This window comes from Salmo trutta, chromosome 19 (genome assembly GCF_901001165.1).
Source record: "Salmo trutta chromosome 19, fSalTru1.1, whole genome shotgun sequence".
NCBI lineage: Eukaryota > Metazoa > Chordata > Actinopteri > Salmoniformes > Salmonidae > Salmo > Salmo trutta.
In genome coordinates, this window is record NC_042975.1 from 36,955,622 (window position 1) to 36,977,736 (window position 22,115).

The window sequence follows — 22,115 nt, forward strand, 5'->3', positions numbered from 1 at the left end:
GCGCTGATCCGCCCTCAGTATTGTGGAATAATTCTAATGTTAAGTAAAATTTGAAATGAGAAAGCTGAGACCAGAGCTGCCCTTCTTTCGATCCTATCAGTATCGGCGCATCATGCATCAACGACGCACTTAGCGAACGTTCTCTCTGCACAACACTGGTCTCAGAGCATTTCCTATCATTCTGTACATAAATCAGAGATCCATCATTTAGTATGATATGTTGCGTTTCTTATTGGTATGTATTAATTTGTGGTTGTCCATCAACAATTTGTTATAATATGTTACAAATTACAATTCATATTATATGTTATGAATTAACAAAATGTACAATGGTCTCAGAGCATTTCGTATTGTAATGACCCGTCTGGGTCATAAAAGGAAAAGAGACGGACTCTAGGTGTGCAGGTCAGAACACAGGTTTATTCCTAAACTGGGCTATTGTTCTGGCCACAGCCCACGCCGCTAAATACCGAACGTACACAATTATACCATGTCGAGTTCAGGGTCACTCCCCTAGGAACAGATCAAGGCCCGAACAGAAAGAGAGAGAGAAAGATGAGACAGTAATCCCTATTTATGCATTCCCAAATCCCGCGGGATTACCCATCATACCCCCCCAACCTTTCCCTCTGTCCTGACATATTTAACCCCAGCTAGTAGCCATGAGAACCATAACACACCCACAAACACAGAACACAATACCGGGTCGTTACAGTATTATTCTGTATGTAAATCCGTGACACTCCATTTTGTATGATATGTTATGTTTCGTCTGGTATGTATTAATTTGCGGATGTTCATCACTCATTTCGTATGATATGAATGTGCAAAATGTACTATATGTTACGAATTTGCAAAACATATAATATGTTACGAATACTAGCTAGCTGGCTAACATTAGCTAGGCTAGAGGTTAGGGTTAGGGGTTAAAGTTAGGGTTAGGTGTTAGAGTTAGGATTAGGGTTAGCTAACATGCTAAGTAGTTACAAAGTAGCTAGAAAGTAGTAAGTAGTTGAAAAGTTGCTAATTAGCTAAAATGCTAAAGTTGTCCATGATGAGATTTGAACTCACAACCTTTGGGTTGTTGGACATTTGCATTAGTTATACACCCACCCCTCCATCCTGAGTAAATCTCAGTCTTATGTAACCATCCCAAACGTAACATATCATACTAATGTGATTGTTTTGGATTTACATCTACTATGTTACGTTTAGTCTATGAAACCAGGCTGCTCTCTGTGGTGTTTTGGGACATAAATGCATGTTATTTCGTCAGCAGTTGTAGGAAATATGCCTCTTTAAAACACTCTTAAGCCTAAATTCCATCGCTATCGGGAAACCGGGACGTAGGCAGAACACATTGAGGGAGTAGTAGGAAAATGTAAAAAAATGTTCTAAATGTGATGCACTGTCTGACAGGGATGGAGTTAGTGGCTGGGCATTTCTCACTGAGGACCATGTATGTTGCTTTGATTCAATCTGTAATAGACTGTAAGGAAGTATAGTGTATGATTCGGCAGCCTGGACATCACTGAAAAGGCTTGATGTCACACAGACGCAAGGATTCAGAATATGTAGTGAGGCCTTTCAGAACTCTCCAGAGTCAGCTCTACAGGTGGGGATGGGGGAGACGCCATTACATATTAGAAAACAACAGCTGGCAATTAACTATTGGGTTAACTTACAGGGACATGGGTTGTGGACAGAATACAAGCTTTGGATGGGTGGCTGATACCCAGGCAAGGCAGATGGGACTGTTTGGCAGGGAGTTCAGCCCCATGGTACCTATCCCTGTGAGTCCACCACCATGGCTACTCCCACCTCCAGTAGTTGATTTACAAGTGTTGGAGAGATTACCGAAAGACAGGGAGGGGTTTGATCCATCCAAGTTATTTAAAAGATGACTGGATACTGTATATCAGGATTTTATGCCCATATACACAGATGGATCAAAAGACCCAAGGACCGGTCGGACTGGGATAGCCTTTGTTGTTTAGGAAAGTGGGGTTGCAGTCAGGAAACGTCCCAGGTAGCACAGAAGGTCTGGCCTGATTCCGGCATGCCAGATCTAAAACTGCTAGCCCGAGTCCGAAATGAAATACAGTACAGACTAGGCCCGGATCTGGCAGCCTGAACTGAGCCAAAGCTGCAATTTTAGGGACAGAATCAGCCCCCCCCCAAATATGAATATTAAATGTAGGTAGTAACATTATATTAAACGTAGGTAGTAATATTGCAGCTATCAACCGAAGTATGAACATAAACATAAACAATACATGAGAATTTCTCATTTCAGAATGTGCAGAATGTCAATAGTTCCATGCAGGTAAATGTTCGATGCATCACAAATATGAGGTGTGCAAAAATAATAAATGTGACATCAACAGACGCTTGTATCCTAAGCGACAGTATGCATGCATTCATTTTCCGTTCACCCGGGAATCAAACCCAATCATGACGTTTTGAGCGTTTAGTACACAATTATTGTCTAGGCTGTAAACTGCAGCGATTTAGGCTAATTTGAATAACCACTCAAACTGCCTTTTGTGTTTCACGCCGAAATAAAGCCCTGATAATACAACCATTTGTATCAGTTATGGGTTTATTCTCGACAGTTTAGAAGGTCCAGAAAATTACATTAGGCCACTCATATGGTGTATTTTGTTATGATGTATCGTCGTTTACAGATAGGTCTACCTTAGAAAAATAGGCCTATGACACTGAGATGTGCTGTTTGTCGTGGATCATCTATCCCAAGTCGTCTTTTAATTAACATAGCCACCAGCATATGCCTAAATATCGCTAATAACATTATATTTAGCCAGGAATGGCCAAAGCACTGAAATGAACAGAATTAGTGTGAGTGGGGTTCCAAAAAAAATATGGAAAACACGCGTAATATATTTTGTTCTTGATACCATGTCTTGTTTTGAGGAGTGTTGACTGATGTCATGTCTATACAAATATGGCTAAAATTCGCTAGCTAACTAACCAACAACTGTAATGATGTATTTGAGAGACAATTGCTCATTGTGCAAATGTATTTATGTTTTCTATAAACATTGGCGATGAAATATAGTTTACATGTCAACAATCGAAGCCAACCCCGTATTTTTGACCTATAGTTGTGCAGGCATCGATTTTGTTGCTGAACAACCAACCCCTTGATTGCTTTGGTGTCTATGGGAGACACACCCATTTAAGTAGACCGGAATTTACCGTAAAAAAAAGGTAAACGGCCTGAGTGAAATTCATTTATCCACCATCTTTGCCCGGGGCCTTGCCTGGCCTGAGCAGGGGAACATGACTTCTATGTGATGGGCAGATTGCCATTAATTTGCTCTCACTAGCCAGAAGATTTGGACCCTACCATTACGCTTGTTTACACTGAGCTGCTCTGGGGTCGGACAGCCATGATGGTTAGATTGATGCCGAGTTCACGTCATGTCGGAAACTCTGAAAAAATGTCAGACTTGCTAACCTAGGCGGAAGTCGGATCCTGAGTTTCCCACTTGGGAGCAGGGTTTCAATTAGGAAAATGTGGCGTCGGACATTTGAGCAGTAACATTTTAATTTACCAGACATTTGAGAAATTTACCACAGCCATATGCATTGGGTGCGTAACCTGATTAGGGCGTCCATCAACGGTGCTAAGAATGACAAAAATCACATTTAGAATATGGTAATTCATATTAACAGAACATGCAAGTCAAGGATGCAATGATCTGCTGTCCTTCTTACTGAATTGTAATGTGTACTTTAAACATGTTAGAATAACTGCCCACACTTACTTTTCATCAGCAAATAAGATGAGTAACAAACAGCAAAATCATTAGCCTATATCAATCTATTATAGTAGAAAAGTTTAGGCTACCTACTTTATTGGTCAGCTTGTTGAGAAAGAACTAGCCTATTCCAAACCGACTCTGGGACAGTTGTCCGGCGATAGATCCCAAATTCGTACAACTTATGCTACATACATTTTTTTTTTAAAGCAATGAGTTTGATGCAACAGATCAGAACGTTTAGCTTTAAATGTTGATAAACTATACTTTTTTCACATAAGCGCAGCAATGCACACAAGGCAGTAGGCTATGCCCGAATATTCGTTCCATAATGTAGTTAGCAGGAAAACAGCATTTTCAAAAGGGCACTGCACATGCGAGCAGTTTCATGTGACAGAGATTAAAATAACTGTTAGAAATTTAGAAGGAGAGGAGTTCTAATAGGCTACTTTGAAGCAAGGTAAGACATGCCTCATAATATGTATTCAAACGTTCAGGTTTCAAACAATTATATAATTATATGTTTTCAAAATGAGTAGTACTGCCTCCAGCTCATTGCAAAGTGGTGTGTAACACGCTGATGAAGCCTTCCTTCCGTTGCCGTTTGATGCTGAGTTAACAACTGGGAACTCGGAAATCTCTGACTCTTTCTAGAGCTCCAACTTTTCGACCTGAAGATCACTGTGATTTGACCTCGTATTTTTCCAAGTTCCCAGTTGCCTTGAAAGCCCCACAAAATACTCCAGCATCAGCTCTTGCTTTGTCTGACACATTTTCTGCTCAAAGGGCTCTCTATCTGTATTCTGTACGCTTGTGATAAATAAGATACATAATGAATATACTGTACACATGTGCCAATTTCATTCCACTAAATTATGCAAATTAATCTATAGACCAATAACCATGACCAGTCAATTGTATTAACATCACAGAAGGTTGGTGGCACCTTCAATTGGGAGGATGCGCTTGTGGTAATGGCTGGAGCGGAATAGGTGGAATGGTATCAAAGACATCAAAAACATGGTTTCCATGTGTTTGATGCTTTTCCATTTCCTCCGTTCCAGACATTATTATGAGCCAGACATTATTACAGCTTTTCAAATTTTTTATTGGACAAAAGCCGGCTATTACCGGCTAACAGAAAACCTACTTAGAAGGTTCCAAAATCAACAAATAGGAAGCTATACGCAAATAATTTACGTTAATTTTAACTCAGAGGTCCCGAGTTTCTGACCCTGCACTTTTTGTCCTCGTGCAAGCTAACAGTTTTTTATATGTATTTATTGAATCAAATATAACAGGTATTTCCCAGGTAATGAAAAGTAATGTGTTTTCAGGATACACTTAGAATAGAACCCAGTCTATTTATAAATGGTATTGATATCAAAAGTCCCAAGTGTGCTAGCTAGCAGTACCCACAACAGCAATAGAGTGCCACAGTATGAGTCATAATACCCATAAAGCCTAGCAATCAAACAGGGAAATCGTTCTAATAATTTTTCCACCGTTCATTTTTCCCATAGGGGATTTTAGAAACTTAAAATAAGGGCTGTGTTTCGTGTAGGCTTACCCTGGTGTGACGTTTTGATGACCTCTCTAGGACAAGGTGCTTTATCAATATATTCGCCTGTATTTATCCTAAATTTTTTAAATTCTAATTAGCTGCTAATGTGGCTATCATAAAGAACTACAAATACCACGGTGATCTGGACGAGACTATCGAATCGAGGCAAAGGTAAAAATCTCTGGATTAACTATCTAATGTTAGCTAAATGTAGTAATGAATAAATTGGTTAAATGTCTTTAAATTGACAATTCTGTGAACTATCTTGTGCAAGTTTTAAATTGACACAATACCTGTTTAGCAAAGGTTTCATTTAGAGATGATGTGCAGGAGCTTGCATGGATTTTTAGTCTTGCAGGATGTCTTCTTTGATGCTAATTTGCATTTTGGAATATGAGAATAAATAGAGCTGAATATATTGATAAAAGTCACCTTGTCCTTGAGAGAGATTTACATGGTTATCAAAACATCATAACAGGGTAAGCCTACATGAAACACAGCCCTTATTTTAAGTGTTTCTAAAATCCCCTATGGGAAAAATGAATGGTGTGTAAAAATGATTGGAACCATTTCCCTGTTTGACCTCTAGGTTTGAGGGGTATTATGACACCTTCACTGTGGGACTCTATTATCGAATGGCATGTTGTGTTGAACAACAAAAGAGCTAATTGGCTGACACAGCCAAAATGGCTGCGGTGGCTGCTACTAGCTAGCATGAGGACAAAAACAACAATTTTCTTGAAAACCATCAGTATTTCAATCTTCTCAATGTATCAGTTTGGATAAAGGTAACATTTGGAGTACAGTAGCATATCCCATCCATGCATTGAGGAACGTTCTCCGAACAATATCTCATGCTGGCTCAGCTCTCTTAATCTAACCATGATTGCGTTCCGACCCCAGTGCAGCCCAGTGTAAACAAGTGTAACGGTAGGGTTGGAATGTTCTGGCTACTCTGAACACCTAATGGGTCGTCAGCGGGCGGGGATAACATTCCACCCGCTCACTTTTCCGTGCATTGCTGGATGAGGGAGGAAGTCTCTGGGCTCGAGCTGGACGTTTTGTGGAATTTTGGGGGCATCTAGCTAGCTAAAGTAAGTTATTCTTAAGATTCAAAAATTACATCATGGTTTGTTGAAACTTGTTAAAAACGTTCGAATTGTTCATCCATTACAGTATTAGTTTGCCTGTTAGCTTTTTTTAAATTTATTTTTTAGCTTGCATTACGTTCGCATCTGTTAGCCATTTAGCTAGCAACCCAAGCTAGCCAGCTACGTTATTCGTTAATCGTCCCAACTTTACTTTGGGAAATGGGTTTGTAGGGTTAATACGTGATTGGTTACGTTAAGATCATTAAAATTGCAATATATTAAAAAATATATGTCGGGAAAGGACGACGGGGAATACCATTTTGCATCCATTTTACCACCCACTCATTGCACCTGGAAGAACAATCAGTAGCGTTAGCTAGCTAACGTTAATTGCGTCTCCCATGAAAAGTGGCAGCTGCAGTTGGTTTTCTGCCAACATGACAGGATATTTGATGAGTATTCTTCTGTCTCGCGCCTATTAAAGTGCCGATATGTTTGTACGACCTAACCTAGTAGCCCGCCGTAAAGTCAAACAGGGAGTAGACTCGTGCCACATAGTCTACTGCGCCCTCAAAAACTGACTTTTTTTTGTTCGTAGCCTACCCAAATAAGTACATACCAGCCAGACTCTATTGGCAATGTTTTGAATTACATTCGAAGTAACTTTTATCCTCAGAAATATTACACCTTGACCTATACTATTTATTTTGAAGCAATATTTCAATATTATAGGGGATTTGAAAAATGTCCTAAATATTGGTGCTGACTGATGCTGGTTAGGAATGTAAAAAAATGAGGACATCATTGTTACATGACTGACTTTAATGCAATCATACATATCCTCTCTCCCATGTAGGCAGCATTCTCAACCATGGTGATGTCTTGCTGCTTGCTATGCATAGACCAAATAACTGGCTGCTTCAAGAATTCAGTCACCAGTCTGATGACATTCTTTCCATGCATGCAGGATACCTGTTGCCTACTTTTTTACTTTGTGGGAGGTAATGCCACACTGTTCACACAATTGTTTTTCATCCAATGCATGTGTGTGAGTTAAAGCCACAATCTTGATTGTGTCTAAGCCCAAGTCATCCTCAGCACTTGGTTTAGTATGAAGCTGAGGGATGGAGCCAGGGAAATAAATGTAGGCTAATCACTCACATTCATAGACATAGCTAAGGATGCAAGGTCAGTCATTCCACAGTGCATATCTTATATCCATTTGCTAGTAACAACCCTCATAGACAATACTTTGTGCATACAGTTGTACAAATGTGTGCATTTTCTGTGGTGGAGTAAACATAAGTTAGGCATGACATGTTTAGACCTATTTATAGTGCAGTGAAGACCGAGAGGAAGAGGTTAAGTATAGTAGTGTATATAAATAATCTTTGGTTAAGATCTTTTCCTGGCTAGTCTAGTTCCTTTCTCTGTGAGTGAATGCATTATAGCTGGCTCATTCTTCTCTGTCTTAGTATGGTCTGATTTTTGTTGTCCTTATTCATAAAATGAGTAATCGCATAGCTTTGCCTTGGCCAGTTAAAGCTGCATTAAGTAACTTTTTGGGCTATGCTTCCAAATTCACATAGAAATGTTAGTTATAGATCGGTCATTCACTTTGAAAGCAAGTCTAAGAAGTGGTATATCTGTTCTGTGTGGGCTATGTCTGCTTCCTGTTAAGTTTTGTTTTACTTTCAGTTTTGTAAACCAGCTTTAAACAGCTGAAAATACAATATGTTTGGTTATGAAAAATATATTTCACAGCTGTTTAGATGGTACAATGATTATCTATGCTATACGTGCTTGTTTTGTCACATAAACTGAAATTTATTTAGAATTTTGGAAAAGGAAATGACGAAGCGATTTCTGCATAGTGCAGCTTTAAGCCCAAAGTTTGGTTTTAGCATTGGCACATCAGCAATGTGTCAGCTGTTTTTCGTGGGCAGAAAGCTGTTCTTTCTAACCATGTTGGAATAGGTCACACTCTTGTGGTTTGTTGATCTTTAGGATCTGTCAGTGAGTCACCTGTCAGCAAACATAATTATGCTTATCTTGTACCCACACAAGCTGACAGGAAGTTGAACTATAATGTCATAAAGAACATGTAGTTTAGAATAGGCTCAAGATATCGCATGTAAGTGGAAAGCTGACGGTGCAGAACATTCTCATGTTCCTGTAGGAGCTCGCTGGGTGTGTGCACATGAACTTGACCACACTTGGGAGGGGTGCCCATTCTATTTATGTGCCTTAAATTTCCCATGTCACGGACGGGGCGGGTGAAGCACTGGCAAGGTGTGGTCTTGGCTCTACCCTGTTGTCTCTACCATCTGGGAACCCTCCCCTGATCTGACTCAACTGTCAGAAAGATCAGTTCAAACTTGTAAATGTTTTTTATGTTGTGGCAATTAACAGCTGTCGCCGGCTGCTGCAAAGTGTCTAATTGTCGTGGCGGTGGGGCCAGTATTAGTCGCAGAATAACTTTTCTATAAATCCTCTGGTCTTGTACTATTCTTTAGAGTGCCTAGCCATATGTCAAGATGTTATAATTATGTGTAAATTGTGGTGTTGACTTGCTGCTAAGCAAAGCACTGTGAATTTGAATAATGCATTTGAATCATATCGCATTCTGTGATCATGCTATTATGCAAATGTACTTCTATTCAGAGAACATTGTTACCTGTATCCGTCCAATGTATTTAACTTTGTCACCCGTCCAAAAACAGCTTGTTCTGTCAACTGCCATTGAGGCCCGCTATTTTTGGCTGTTGACAGAGATGTTTTTCTTAACGTTTATCCCAATGTCTAGACATGATGGTTCACATTACAATGTCCTTATTCTTCTATACCAGTAATGATTATACTCTACAGTGTGCACACTACTTCTCTACCGCCTCCATTTTTGCTCTGTGTATGTAACCCCACCCCCTCTCTTTCGTTCACTTTCTCTCCCCCTCTCTTTCTGTCTGGGGTGTGACAGGGGTTGGCATATGAGGTCATGTTTGGAGTCCCTTATTATGGCTGGTCTGACTCCAGTGGCCTCATTTCACATCCAGGCGAGGCTCAAATACAGTTACACAGTAATAGTTATTCACATGGTTGGTAATTTTCCTAATGATAATACAAAGGTTTACTTAGGGTTGTATGTTTTCTCTCGTGTTATAGTCTTTCAATTGCTAAACAATACAAAATAAATGAGAGGTATGGGTGTGAGGATGTGTGAATTTTGATCAGGCTAAGCTACATTTTTTGCCCTCATGTTGTAGGACTTTTCTAGCTGTTTTGCGCTGTGTAATTTTGAATTTCAACTTGCAGAATGAGATGGTTTGATTATTGGGGAAATGCCCCTACATGACTCACATAGGAAATTGCTACTCTCTGGGGGGAAAATGATTGCCTAGTATGGTTTTGACTGAATTTCATTTCCAGCTGCTTGATAAGGAGTGTGAGTGTCATAAGCAGAAACCAAAGCACCTCTTTGCCCCCTTAGTTTATGTGAGTGTCAAGGCAATCAATGATCTTCATTCATGGCAGTGATTACACATTCTGTTTTGTCTTTTGTCCTTTGTTCGTCCTGTTGAATGTGTGCCTGAACTGAACTGACTGATATTGCCATCTTAGTTATGGTCATGACTCATGATTTAGGCCTCTCTAATCAATTGATCTATTGTCATAGGTCATTTCTTCATACCCAGTACTTATATTTAGAAAGGAAAGCTTGTTATGCACTGACTCACTGTATTGTATAGCCCATTCGACATGTTAGTTGTTACGGTTGTGCTGTGTCCAGATCTACATACCGTGCCTGTGCCATCCCGGGATATACAGTTTTATCAGTAGTACACACAAGGGGCCTGATTTAAAAAAAAAAAAATTAAAAAAAAAAATATGTAATACTAAAAGGCCAAAAACCAACACTTACCAGAATGCTAACAAGTACTAAGGACTTCTCATATCGCATGCTAGGTAAATGCTAACGAGCACATGCAAACATTTACCTCTAGGACAGACATCCCAGCCCATAAAGTTATGAAAGTATCTCAAAACATAGTTTGCAGCACAGACAAAACAAATATTAGGCAGCAGGGATCTTAATCCAGGAGGGGATTGTCTCTGCTGCTTGATCTTGATACTTTTGGTCATGTAGTGTATGTGGACACCTGCTTGTCGAACATCTCATTCAAAAATCATGGGCATTAATATGGAGTTGGTCCCCCTTTACTGCTACAACAGCCTCCACTCTTCTGGGAAGGCTTTCCACTAGATGTTGGAACATTGCTGCAGGGACTTGCTTCCATTCAGCCACGAGCACTAGTGAGGTCGGGCACTGATGTTGGGCGATTTAGTCGGCGTTCCAATTCATCCCAATGGGGTTGAGGTCAGGGCTCTGTGTAGGCCAGTCAAGTTCTTTCACACCGACCTCAACAAACCATTTCTGTATGGACCTCGCTTTGTGCACAGGGGCGTTGTCATGCTGAAACAGGAAAGGGTCTTCCCAAACTGTTGCCCCTAAGTTGGAAGCACAGAATTGTTTAGAATGTCATTGTATGCTGTAGTGTTTCCCTTCACTGGAACTAAGGGCCTAGGCCGAACCATGAAGAGAGGTTTTAAGCCCCATACCATTTATTCCTCCTCCACAAAACTTTACAGTTGGCACTATGCATGGGGCAGGTAGCGTTCTCTTGGCATCCGCCAAACCCTGATTTGTCCATTGGACTGCCCGATGGTGAAGAGTGATTCATTACTCCAGAGAACTCATTCCACTGCTCCAGAGTCCAATGGCGATGAGCTTTACACCACTCCAGCCAATGCTTGGCATTGCACATGGTGATCTTAGCCTTGTGTGCGGCTGCTCGGCCACAGAAACCCATTTCATGAAGCTCCCAACTAACAGTTATTGTGCTGACAGTGCTTCAGAGACCGTTTGGAACTAGGTAGTGAGTGTTGCAACCGAGGACATACGATATTTACACGCTTCAGCACTCTGGGGTATTGAAGAGCCATCCTGTGGCTTTTCCCAAAGTATATACGGTATACTACCCAAGTCTATTAATTATGTTCTGCAAGCATGATTGTGTGGAATCCAGATTCCCAAGCCTTCAGGAGCAATAATTTGTTAAAAAATAACATTGTAATTGCATTCATACTTGTGAGTATTTTGTCAGTGCAAGCCTTCATGGGTGAACTCTTTATGGAAGGAGAATGTGCTTATTCCGGTTTAGCTTTGGATGGCGCAGAGTGGGAACAGTACAGGGCGGCAGGTAGCCTAGCGGTTAAGAGTTAAGCCAGTAACTGAAAGATCGCAGGGTCAAATCCCCAAGCCTACAAGTTGGAAATTCTGTCTGTGCCCTTGAGCAAAGCACTTAAACCTAATTGATGCTGTAAGTCGCTCTGGATAAGTGTCTGCTAAATGACCAAAATGTACATGTATGCAGCTGATATAGCCTATTTTTATAGACAGAACTGTTTACTGCATTTCTCTACCACTTCAACATGGGAGGGGTGGCGGTGCCTAAACTAAGTACTTATCCATGAGAAGAATAGAGATCACTAGGGCCTACATATCAACAAACGTTGGTGACGGAAACATGAAAGTGTGTGGAATGGGTTGCTGGTATTCTGTTATCTCTGGTTGGTATTTGTTGGTGCCCTTGAATAGTGAGACAAATATTTCAATGTGAAGGGTGACTATCGGCAAAATATTTACGGCTGGCTCATTCCTGAGTTGTGACCTCTCACCGCTGTCGCCTTTCACAACCCCCAGCCAAGTGAGCCACAGAATAAGTCATCTGTCACGCTAAAGTGACACTATCTTCCGTTCCCTCCCACTGCAACAAGGATTCAAATGCTCAGCAGGCAGGACAAGGCCTAGATTGACAGGACTAATACTGGTTTCCTCTTCTCCTCCAGACCCGCTAAGAGGTCATGGAGGGTCGTATTGTTACAGAGAGGGTTGCTTATAAGGGAAGTAGTGTAATGGTATACCCTTACTGTCATTTCCCCTTCTGCCTCTCAAGATCTGACCGGTTCAGGACGTCTGTTCCCTGTCTCACTCTAATGTACATACCTGTTTGTCTGCACAGGACCCACCTCTCTTGACTGACCACCTTCGGTCATTTCCATCAACATGGCAGGAAAGATCTCCAAAGACGAGCTGGAGGAGCTGCGAGAGGCGTTTGGCAAAATTGGTGAGTTGGCTGCATCTGTGATTTTACAGTTGATTGATTTGCTACATTAGTACGAGCAGTATGGCTTGTTTCATAATACATGTTACATTACACATAGGCTACAAGTCTACAACTGCTTCATTGTACTGTCCCTGACTTTTTAGTTATTGATGTTCCCTTCTCGTCCCTTGCCTGCTTTTTTCTATTGTTTGCGAACCAGCCAAAGGATTCTAGCAAAAAAGAATTGTTAGCTGAAATGTATTTAGAAAATATGCTCAAACTGCGGTCTGTCTGTGCTTTTGTAGACCTCGATGGCAATGGGTCCATCTGCGACTATGAGCTCCATGAACTGTTCAAGGAGGCCAACCTTCCCCTGCCTGGTTACAAAGTCAGGGAGATCATTCAGAAACTGGATCGCAACAAGGACAACAAGATCAGCTTTGATGAGTTTCTGTCGGTGAGTCATGTTTGACAGTTGTGTGTTAGTCATCCTAAGGGAGTCGGGTTTCAGCAAGTCAGGTTTGGCCAGTCATCCTCAGGGAGTTGGTGTCAGCAAGTCAGGTTTGGCGAGTTTGTTCCAGTTAATGAGGGATTTGTTGTTGGGACTTCTGCCTATCCCTGTCTGACTAAGGGGACAATCTTTTGTCTCCTTTGTGAAATCAAGTTCCCTTTTGAAATTCTTGTGAACTAGCTCTTTAACGTGTCAATTGAGTGTCCACTTAAGCACACACAGGAATGAGGAAATGAGGTCAAATGGTGAGTTCCTGTATTTCGTTTCACCCATGATCAGAGAACAGTAATTTATTGGCCTGTGCCAGTCTCCATTTAGAGTAATGATTTGACCAATGGGATCATAAAATAATTATTACTAGTATCTCTATTTTAGGCCATTTCTCATAGCTCACTGACGAGAGGAACGTTTTTGTGTGTGGGGGGGGGCATTTTTATATCAGCCTTTTTTGTATGGGTTAGCCTCAGTTGTGTTTTTTTGTATGTGTCGTGCCATTATTTCTACAGTTGCTATAATTTATTAAAAAAAAATTAAATGGAGAAAGTCCATGTCTCTGTTTTTCATTTAAAATATGGTGGGTACAGTATGAGATTAAGATAATAGTAAACCATATCCGTTTAATTGAAAGTAAATGAAATCACAACAGTCATTACTTATGAAGGTACATTTTGGGCTCCCAAGTGGCGGTCTAAGGCACTGCATCTCAGTTCAAGAGGCGTCACTACAGACACCCTGGTTCGAATCCAAGCAGTATCACAACCGGCCGTGATTGGGAGTCCCATAGGGTGGCGCACAGTTGACCCTGCGTCGTCCGGGATTGGCCGGTGTAGGCCGTCATAGTTAAGAACAAATTCTTATTTACAGACTTGCCTAGTTAAATAATAAAAAATGCATACTATTGTGTTTTCCATGGACCTCTATCTACAGTGCATGGGCAGTGTAGGCTAACACCACGTGATCCTATGTTTGTGGTCTGGTGTAGACTTTGTACAGTATCCTGTAACATGTTGAATTAGAAAGGAGGATAAAAACGTTTGGTTCAGAGGCGCTTGGATTCCTGGTAAACACCAGTGTTTTTGTTGCTTTACTGCCCCTCCCCAGTGAGAACCTTAATGAATACCATTGCAGGCTTACACTGATTTATCTTGTAATAATGCTTATTATAATAACTGAGCCGAATGTAAGCAGAAATGTATTAGGATCTTGAAGAGGTTGGCCGTTGAAGCTAAAATGCCCTTTGCCCCCTCTACTGCAGATATTCCAGGAGTTGAAGAGCAGTGACATTGCCAAAAGCTTCCGCAAGGCCATTAACAGGAAGGAGGGGATCCTGGCCATTGGGGGGACATCTACGCAGTCCAGCGAGGGCACGCAACACTCCTTCTCTGGTGAGCTGCTCAGTCTCCTTCTACTAATGTTGATGGGATTGCATTACACTATGCTGTACTGTGTATATACACAGTGTACAAAATATTAAGAACACGTGCTCTTTCCATGAGACTGACCTGGTGAATACAGGTTAAAGGTATGATCCCTTATTGATGTCACTTGTTAAATCCACTTCAATCAGTGTAGATGAAGGGGAGGAGACAGGTTAAAGGATTTTTAAGCCTTGAGACAATTGAAACATGGCTTGTGTATGTGTGCCTTTCATAGAGTGAATGGCCAAGACTAAATATTTAAGTGCTTTTGGATGAGGTATGGTGGTAGGTGCCAGGCACACCGGTTTGTGCCAAGAACTGCAACACTGCTGGGTTTTTTTGTGCTCAATAGTTTTCTGTGTATATCAACAATGGTCCACCACCCAAAGGACATCCAGCTGACTTGACACAACTGTGAGAAGCATTGGAGTCAACATGGGTCAGCCTCCCTGTGAAATTCTTTCAACAACTTGTAGAATCCATGCCCTGACGAATTGAGGCTGTTCTGAGGGGGTGCAACTCAATATTAGGAAGGTGTTCCTAATGTTTTGTACACTCAGTGTATAGGCCTTTTGATCTAATTTAAGGGAACCTTTCTCATGAGTTTTGGTAGATGCTCTGTATGTCTCTCATCTCATACATACTCTACGCTACGGGCCCTAGACAATCAAAACCAATAACTGGGTTTCCTTGGATGTTAAACATAACATTATTCCCGTGTAGTGAGAGAAGGTGTATAAAGTGGTGCTGGTTGTGTTGGCTGAGAGTTTCCCTGTGCTGCCCTGTGCAGAGGAGGAGCGGTACGCGTTTGTTAACTGGCTCAACACAGCGCTGGAGAATGACCCTGACTGCAAGCACGCCCTGCCCATGGACCCCAACTCAGACTCCCTCTTCAAGGCTATGGGCGACGGCATCGTTCTCTGGTGAGACATAATTATATAAATCGCTATGTTCTGTGTAATTCTGCCCTTACAGCCCCTTACACAGCTAATTTTCCTTACACGTGGTTGGTTGAAATGGGGCATATCTGCATCTCCCAACATTAGGACCCCTCATAAACCAGCTGTTTATGTGCTTCTGTAGTAAAATGATCAACCTGTCGGTGCCAGACACGATTGACGAGAGGACCATAAACAAGAAGAAGCTGACACCGTTCACAATACAGGTCTGTACAAACTCAACCAGACTAGTCACATACTGTAGTTACACTGACTGGGGATTCTTAGGCTGCCTAGAAACACAGCCCAATTCTGATATTTCTATCATTAATTGGTCTTTTGACCAATCAGATCAGCTCTGAAAAAGATCATATGTGATTGGTCAAAGGACCAATTTGTGGGGGGAAAATATGAGATTTGGGCTGCCTATGTAAACGCAGCCTTAGAGATGTAGTGATTTGTTAGCGATTTAGCCAACAGAGAATTTCTGTCATCTCTATTTATGTTTCATGTACGAATGTGGGAGGACCTGTTTGTTTTTCTCTCTTTCCTGCAAGGGACTTCAAAGCTTTTTTTGTTTCTACGTCCTGCAGGAGAATCTGAACCTGGCTCTGAACTCGGCCTCTGCCATTGGCTGCCATGTGGTGAACATCGGGGCTCTGGACCTAAGGGAGGGGAAGCCCCACCTGGTGCTGGGCCTGCTGTGGCAAATCATCAAGATCGGCCTTTTTGCTGACATTGAGCTCAGCAGAAATGAAGGTGAGGGACTTTCACAGCACAATCACTGTCTTGGCGACTCATGAACCTGTATCTAACCGTCGTCTTATTCCTCATCATGGTACATTTACCCATTACAAGGAGCAATGGTCTCTTTCCTTTTGTATCACACCATTATGACGGCCAGCCAGTTTGTCCTCAGTGTTGGAGTGGCTTTTCCTGGTTAAAGAACTCTTTGGTCAGTGAGTGTTGAGGTGCTGTAGCTGAGCGAATGTCCTGTGACCCCCCCCAGCCCTGGCTGCTCTGCTGAGAGATGGAGAGACCCTGGAGGACCTGATGAAGCTGTCTCCAGAGGAGCTGCTGTTGCGCTGGGCTAACTTTCACCTGGAGAACGCTGGCTGGCAGAAGATCAATAACTTCAGCTCCGACATCAAGGTAGGGATGTACGGTCCATGTATCTGTTTGGTTTGTGTTCACTGTGGCTGTATGGTTAATGAAGGTGAAAAGTGAAATAGTTTTATGTTGTCCTCACAAAGAAGTGGTGGAAGTATTGCTAAATAAAATTGATTAGACAATCAAGGCTTCAACCAAATCTGGACTCTTAATTCTATTCTTTCAAAGCAAACAATTCTTTGCTCTGATGATATCTTTGGTTTTTATGCCCGTGCTTTATGATATTTCTGACTGACTGTATCTTTTCTTCAGCTGACAGACCTTTCAACCTGTAAAGGTACTTCATAGATCAACTTCCATAATGTATAGGAATTGACAATAGCTTCATACATGTGTCATCAAGATCATTGTACAGTATTAATATTTCCATTGTTCGTCGTGGTCATTGCATACCTATCCATTGTGTCCTTTGTTGTCTTGTTCCCATGTGGCCTGCACAACCTTGTATCCCAGTGTTCTTGTATATCTTTCCAATGCTGAGGTTCAAACGAGATGTCTGTCTCTGTTTCAGGACTCCAGAGCCTATTTCCACCTTCTCAACCAAATCTCCCCCAAAGGCACAGAGGAAGATCAACCACGCATAGACATCAGCATGGCAGGCTTCAGTGTAAGCACCTTCATGGAGAATATACACATTTCATATACAGAGAATCAATTGTGTTCAGTTAATATACAGAAGGGATATTCAGTATAATATTCAGAAGGGATAAATAAAATACGTCCCTGGTATGAACCTGTGGTGTGTCTATGACCTGCAGGAGAAGGATGACCTGAAAAGGGCAGAGAACATGCTTCAGCAGGCTGACAGGCTGGGCTGTCGACAGTTTGTCACCCCAGCCGACGTCGTTGCCGGCAACCCCAAACTCAACCTGGCCTTTGTGGCTAATCTCTTCAACAAGTACCCATCTCTTACCAAGCCTGAGGGAGAGGACATCGACTGGGGGCTGCTGGAAGGTGGGTGCTGAGCTACACATCTGTTGGTTATGATTGCTGGGTGGATTTTGTCCAGTGTACATTGTACTCCCTGAGACCATAAAATCACCCAACATATTTTCTGTTTAGGTGAGACACGAGAAGAAAGAACATTCCGGAACTGGATGAATTCCCTTGGTGTGAACCCACATGTCAATCATCTGTATGGGTATGTACCAAATGCAGCTAATTGTTTACATTGAAAATGAACATGCCAATACCTTACTGCTCCCTACCAGTGGTATTCATACACAGGGTCAGGTAACCTATATAACGATTATCTTTCCTCTATAGAGACCTAGCGGACGCCTTGGTCATCCTCCAACTTTATGAAAAGATCAAAGTGCCCGTCGACTGGACCAACAAAGTCAACAAACCACCATATCCCAAGATTGGGACCAATATGAAAAAGGTAACTAATTTTCACTTAGAAAAAATGCTAAATACTGATCATTTGGCAGAATTGACTGTTTTTTTTTCTTCAACTATTCAGAAGCTCATAGATCAAAAGAACACAGCTCCAGTTCTGGAGAGAGACTAAAGGTGTGTTTCTCTTGACAACTACTATGTTTTCTCTGCTCAGTTGGAGAACTGCAACTATGCGGTGGAGCTGGGGAAGACGACGGCGAAGTTCTCTCTCGTTGGCATCGGTGGGCAGGACCTGAACGATGGCAATGCCACCCTGACGCTGGCCCTGGTGTGGCAGCTGATGAGGAGGTGAGTCCTGGCACATGCTTAGATCAATATGTAACATACCTTTCATAACCAGGGACACATTTTCTGTTTTCACCACTGCACAATATTTTGCTGTTACTTTAAGATGTTTATGGAAAAACATGAGCGCACAGGTAAATAAAGAGGGGATAAGCGCTGAAGGAAATTTGACTCCAATTTACCCTTCGCTGACCACAGTGAACATAAACCAAACAGATACATGGACCGTACATCCCTACCTTGATGTCGGAGCTGAAGTTATTGATCTTCTGCCACTTGGACAACATTTTCCCAGGAAGCTCCATTCCCCATTCAAACTTCTGGAGAAAACCCCTCACAACAATCTCCCCCAAAACATTTTTGCCCTGTTTTCTCCCTAATTTCGTGGTACCCAATTGGTAGTTAGTCTCGTCGCTGCAACTCCGGTACGGACTCGGGAGAGGCGTAGGTCGAGAGTCGTGCGTCCTCCAAAAACACAACCCAACCAAGCCGCACTGCTTCTTGACAATGATGCCCACTTAACCTGGAAGCCAGCCGCGCCAATGTGTCAGAGGAAACGCTGTGCACCTGTCAACAGTGTCAGCGTGCACTGCGCCCGGCCTGCCACAGGAGTCGCTAGTGTGCAATGGGACAAGGACATCCCTGCCGGCCAAACCCTCCCCGAACCTGGACGACACTGGGCCAATTGTGTGCCGCCCCATGGGTCTCCCGGTCGCAGCCGGCTGCGACAGAGCCTGGACTCGAACCCAGAAACTAATGGCACAGCTAGCACTGCGATGCAGCGCCTTAGACCACTGCACCACACAGGAGGCCAAACTGTGTTTTTAATACACAATACAATTAAACACAGACTATCCCTTGATAATTAGGATACTATTGGGTATGTTGTGGTGGACTGTCATTACAATTGCTTCAGGGGAACCTATTACGATGAAGTTTGTAGTGTGGCTAGCCACTGGATGGCTCTGAATGCACGCAGTAAACATTACTACTAACCACTTGGAGCTAATTAGTTCTCTCAAGTGGTATCCTGATGTCAACAGCAGATGATGGTTGTATTCATAATATAGCTAGCTTACATGCATTTTGAGAATGTTTTAACTGGCTAGCTAGCTTTAGCAAGGTTTGGTGGTCATTGAGAAAGCGCTAGCATACAAAGTAACAAAAGTCTAATTTCAGATTCTAAAAATACTTCAACAGGCTCTGCATTTCAGAAATCACAGTAGCAAGTACCCCTCGTGCACTGTTATTTAGCTACTTTTTAATAAACTGTTTTGCCATAGCTCATTGGCTTTCATGCGTTTGAAACGTGAGCTTGTCCGAGGTGTTCGAACTCAACGACAGTTGCTATCCATTGGAGCGATCTGGGGCAGGACTTAGCAAAGGGGCAATTGTCTTGTTTTCATATTCTGACAAAATATTTTGACTGTTTTATTTGTTGTTTCCTGAAACCCAAAATATGCAGCTCCAATGTAGCTTTGCATTGTTACTTAAATACCAACAAGTTGTTTTCTCAATGGTTCAGCTAGGCGGAGCCAGGTGTTGAAGTGGGTGGTGCGTGTAGATTAACTAGAATTGCCAGTTTGTCCTGGTGCAGTGCTAGTATCTGTGGCGTCACTGTCAACAATATTTATGACGTGCTCTCACACGATTATTTCTCAGTAAATTAGGGTCGTAAAAGAAGAGGTAAGGCAGCATAGGGGCAAATGTTTTGTAAACCTGGCTTTCAGGCAACTGTACTGGAACATTTAAACAGTGGATTGTTCATTCTTAAGCAGAACTTGATAAATAAGTGGATTGTTTTTGGTTTACTTTTGACTGGCCTTCAATGATTACATGCTGACCATTGCACACTGCCGAGTGCCCAAGAAACTGATCAATATGTGAGCTAACTCTTGACATCTCCTAGATATACGCTGAATGTACTGGAGGACTTAGGAGATGGACAAAAAGCTAATGATGACATCATTGTTAAATGGGTCAATACAACCTTGTCAGAGGCAGGGAAAACAACCAAGATCTCAAGCTTCAAGGTTTGTAAAGCTTTATTGATATATTTAAGTTATTAATTTTTAATACATTTGTTTATATGTTAGATGCATACAACTTTGTCATACAACTATGTTCTGTAGTGATAATGCAGTCACTACATTGAATCCTCCAATCAGCAGACCTAATCTGTGGCATGCCACAAATTCTGACACTGTACTTGAGCTGATTTGTGAAGCAGGTATTTGAGACTGTGTCCTCTGCCCTTGATTATCAGGACAAGGAGATCAGCACTAGTTTACCAGTGGTGGACCTGATTGATGCCATCCAACCTGGCAGCATCAGCTACGACCTGGTCAAGACTGGTAGCCTCTCAGCCGAGGACAAGCTGGAGAACGCCAAGTAAGACTTTCACTGATATACCTGTCCTGATGATCATTGATATGGGATATTGACCTGTAAGAAGAACTCAAGCTTCAATTACTTCCTGGTTTTTGCTATACTATCTATTAAAAATTTGAAATATTGAGGGGTTGTGAAGTATATTCATAAGTCATACGAATGAGTATTAAACAAATAGGAATGTGTCTTGAGATGTCGAGTCATAGAAGAAAGTGCTGATCAATATTAAATGAAACAACCCATTTCCCCTCTTAGATATGCCGTCTCTATGGCGAGGAAGATCGGCGCGCGTGTCTACGCTCTCCCAGACGACCTGGTGGAGGTCAAGCCCAAGATGGTGATGACCGTGTTCGCCTGCTTGATGGGCCGGGGGATGAAGAGGGCTTAATGGACTGGTTGTGCCACTTTGGCATTGCCACCACACAACTACCCACAAGCCTTTTGCTTTATTAAGGGCCACCCGGGAATGAAGACATGTGGAAGAAAATTGTTACCAATAGACATTTCTTTTATTTTTTTTCCAATTGGTTTGGTGCTGTTTTCACGTTTGTGTGTGGTACATTTTCAAAACTCTTTGTACAAAACTCTAAACACAGCATCATGATATCTTCTCAATTTTGTTATTTTAACAACCATTTAATCTATTAGCAAACATGCAAGATACATGTTTCAAAATGGCCCTTTAAATATAGTATGCTACAGGACTGTAAATTACAGTACATTACTGTTTTCACATTAGGGAATACACTTACACTACCCATCAACATTTACTGAATCTCATTTCTATCCCATATGTGTTCATTCTTTCAGTCATTGATGCAAAATATAAATGTATTGTTCAGATATAATTACACTATAGGTGTACTGTAATCAAATGAAACAAATTAAATGAAAAGAAAGAAACATAACGTTTCGCAAGCACTAGTTTGCATCAAGACAGTTTTAAGCATTTTACCATAGGTTCTCATCAACACAGTAAATGTCCTCATTGTTCATGCACCTGGGGAAAAACCTTTTGACATGGTGAATCCAAGCCTGACATAGATCCTGATTGATGTCATTGCATGCCTCATCCATGGCCTGAAGGAGGGTGGCACACTCATGGGGATTACAATCATACACCTTCCACCTGAATTCTAATATTGTTTTGTACTTATGTGTTGTATTGGCCCTATGTGGTTCAGTAAGAGCGTGGCACTAAGAGCGTGGTTCAATTCCTACTGGGGTCACACAGGAAAATGTGTTGACTCACTGTTGCCACTTTGGATAAAAGTGCCTGCTCTACCTAAATGGCATATTATGAATTACAGTACTGTATTGACCAATGCAATTACAGTAAAGCAGTGTAACCCCCCCCCCCAATCAAAAAGACACCTGTAATTTTGGGTACATGTTTA

At 41.8% G+C, this 22,115-nt stretch overlaps 1 protein-coding gene across 2 annotated transcripts; it reads left to right on the plus strand.

Annotated features, from left to right (window-relative positions):
• Positions 1–6,333: 6,333 nt before the first annotated feature.
• LOC115154515 (plastin-3) lies at positions 6,334–21,623 on the plus strand. 2 transcript variants are annotated; one of them, XM_029700798.1, is made up of 17 exons: positions 6,334–6,443; positions 7,297–7,441; positions 12,521–12,625; positions 12,910–13,061; positions 14,371–14,500; positions 15,324–15,456; positions 15,617–15,698; positions 16,065–16,230; positions 16,481–16,623; positions 17,153–17,248; positions 17,400–17,595; positions 17,704–17,782; positions 17,908–18,025; positions 18,197–18,330; positions 20,237–20,360; positions 20,594–20,718; positions 20,974–21,623. In XM_029700798.1, exons 3-17 carry the CDS (start codon positions 12,565–12,567, stop codon positions 21,104–21,106), a joined length of 1,872 nt encoding a protein of 623 aa, XP_029556658.1. In that variant the 5' UTR covers positions 6,334–6,443; positions 7,297–7,441; positions 12,521–12,564; the 3' UTR covers positions 21,107–21,623. The 2 variants fall into 2 exon arrangements, with proteins under 2 accessions (XP_029556658.1, XP_029556656.1); XM_029700796.1 differs by lacking the exon at positions 7,297–7,441 and having other exon boundaries at positions 6,335–6,443.
• Positions 21,624–22,115: the final 492 nt, after the last annotated feature.

Bases quoted from the DNA above. Each gene is read 5' to 3' on its own strand.
- LOC115154515 (XM_029700798.1), top strand. From the start codon at position 12,565: ATGGCAGGAAAGATCTCCAAAGACGAGCTGGAGGAGCTGCGAGAGGCG. The intron at 15,699-16,064 runs GTCTGTACAAAC...TACGTCCTGCAG, and splicing joins TGACACCGTTCACAATACAG to GAGAATCTGAACCTGGCTCT. The intron at 17,249-17,399 runs GTAAGCACCTTC...TATGACCTGCAG, and splicing joins TCAGCATGGCAGGCTTCAGT to GAGAAGGATGACCTGAAAAG.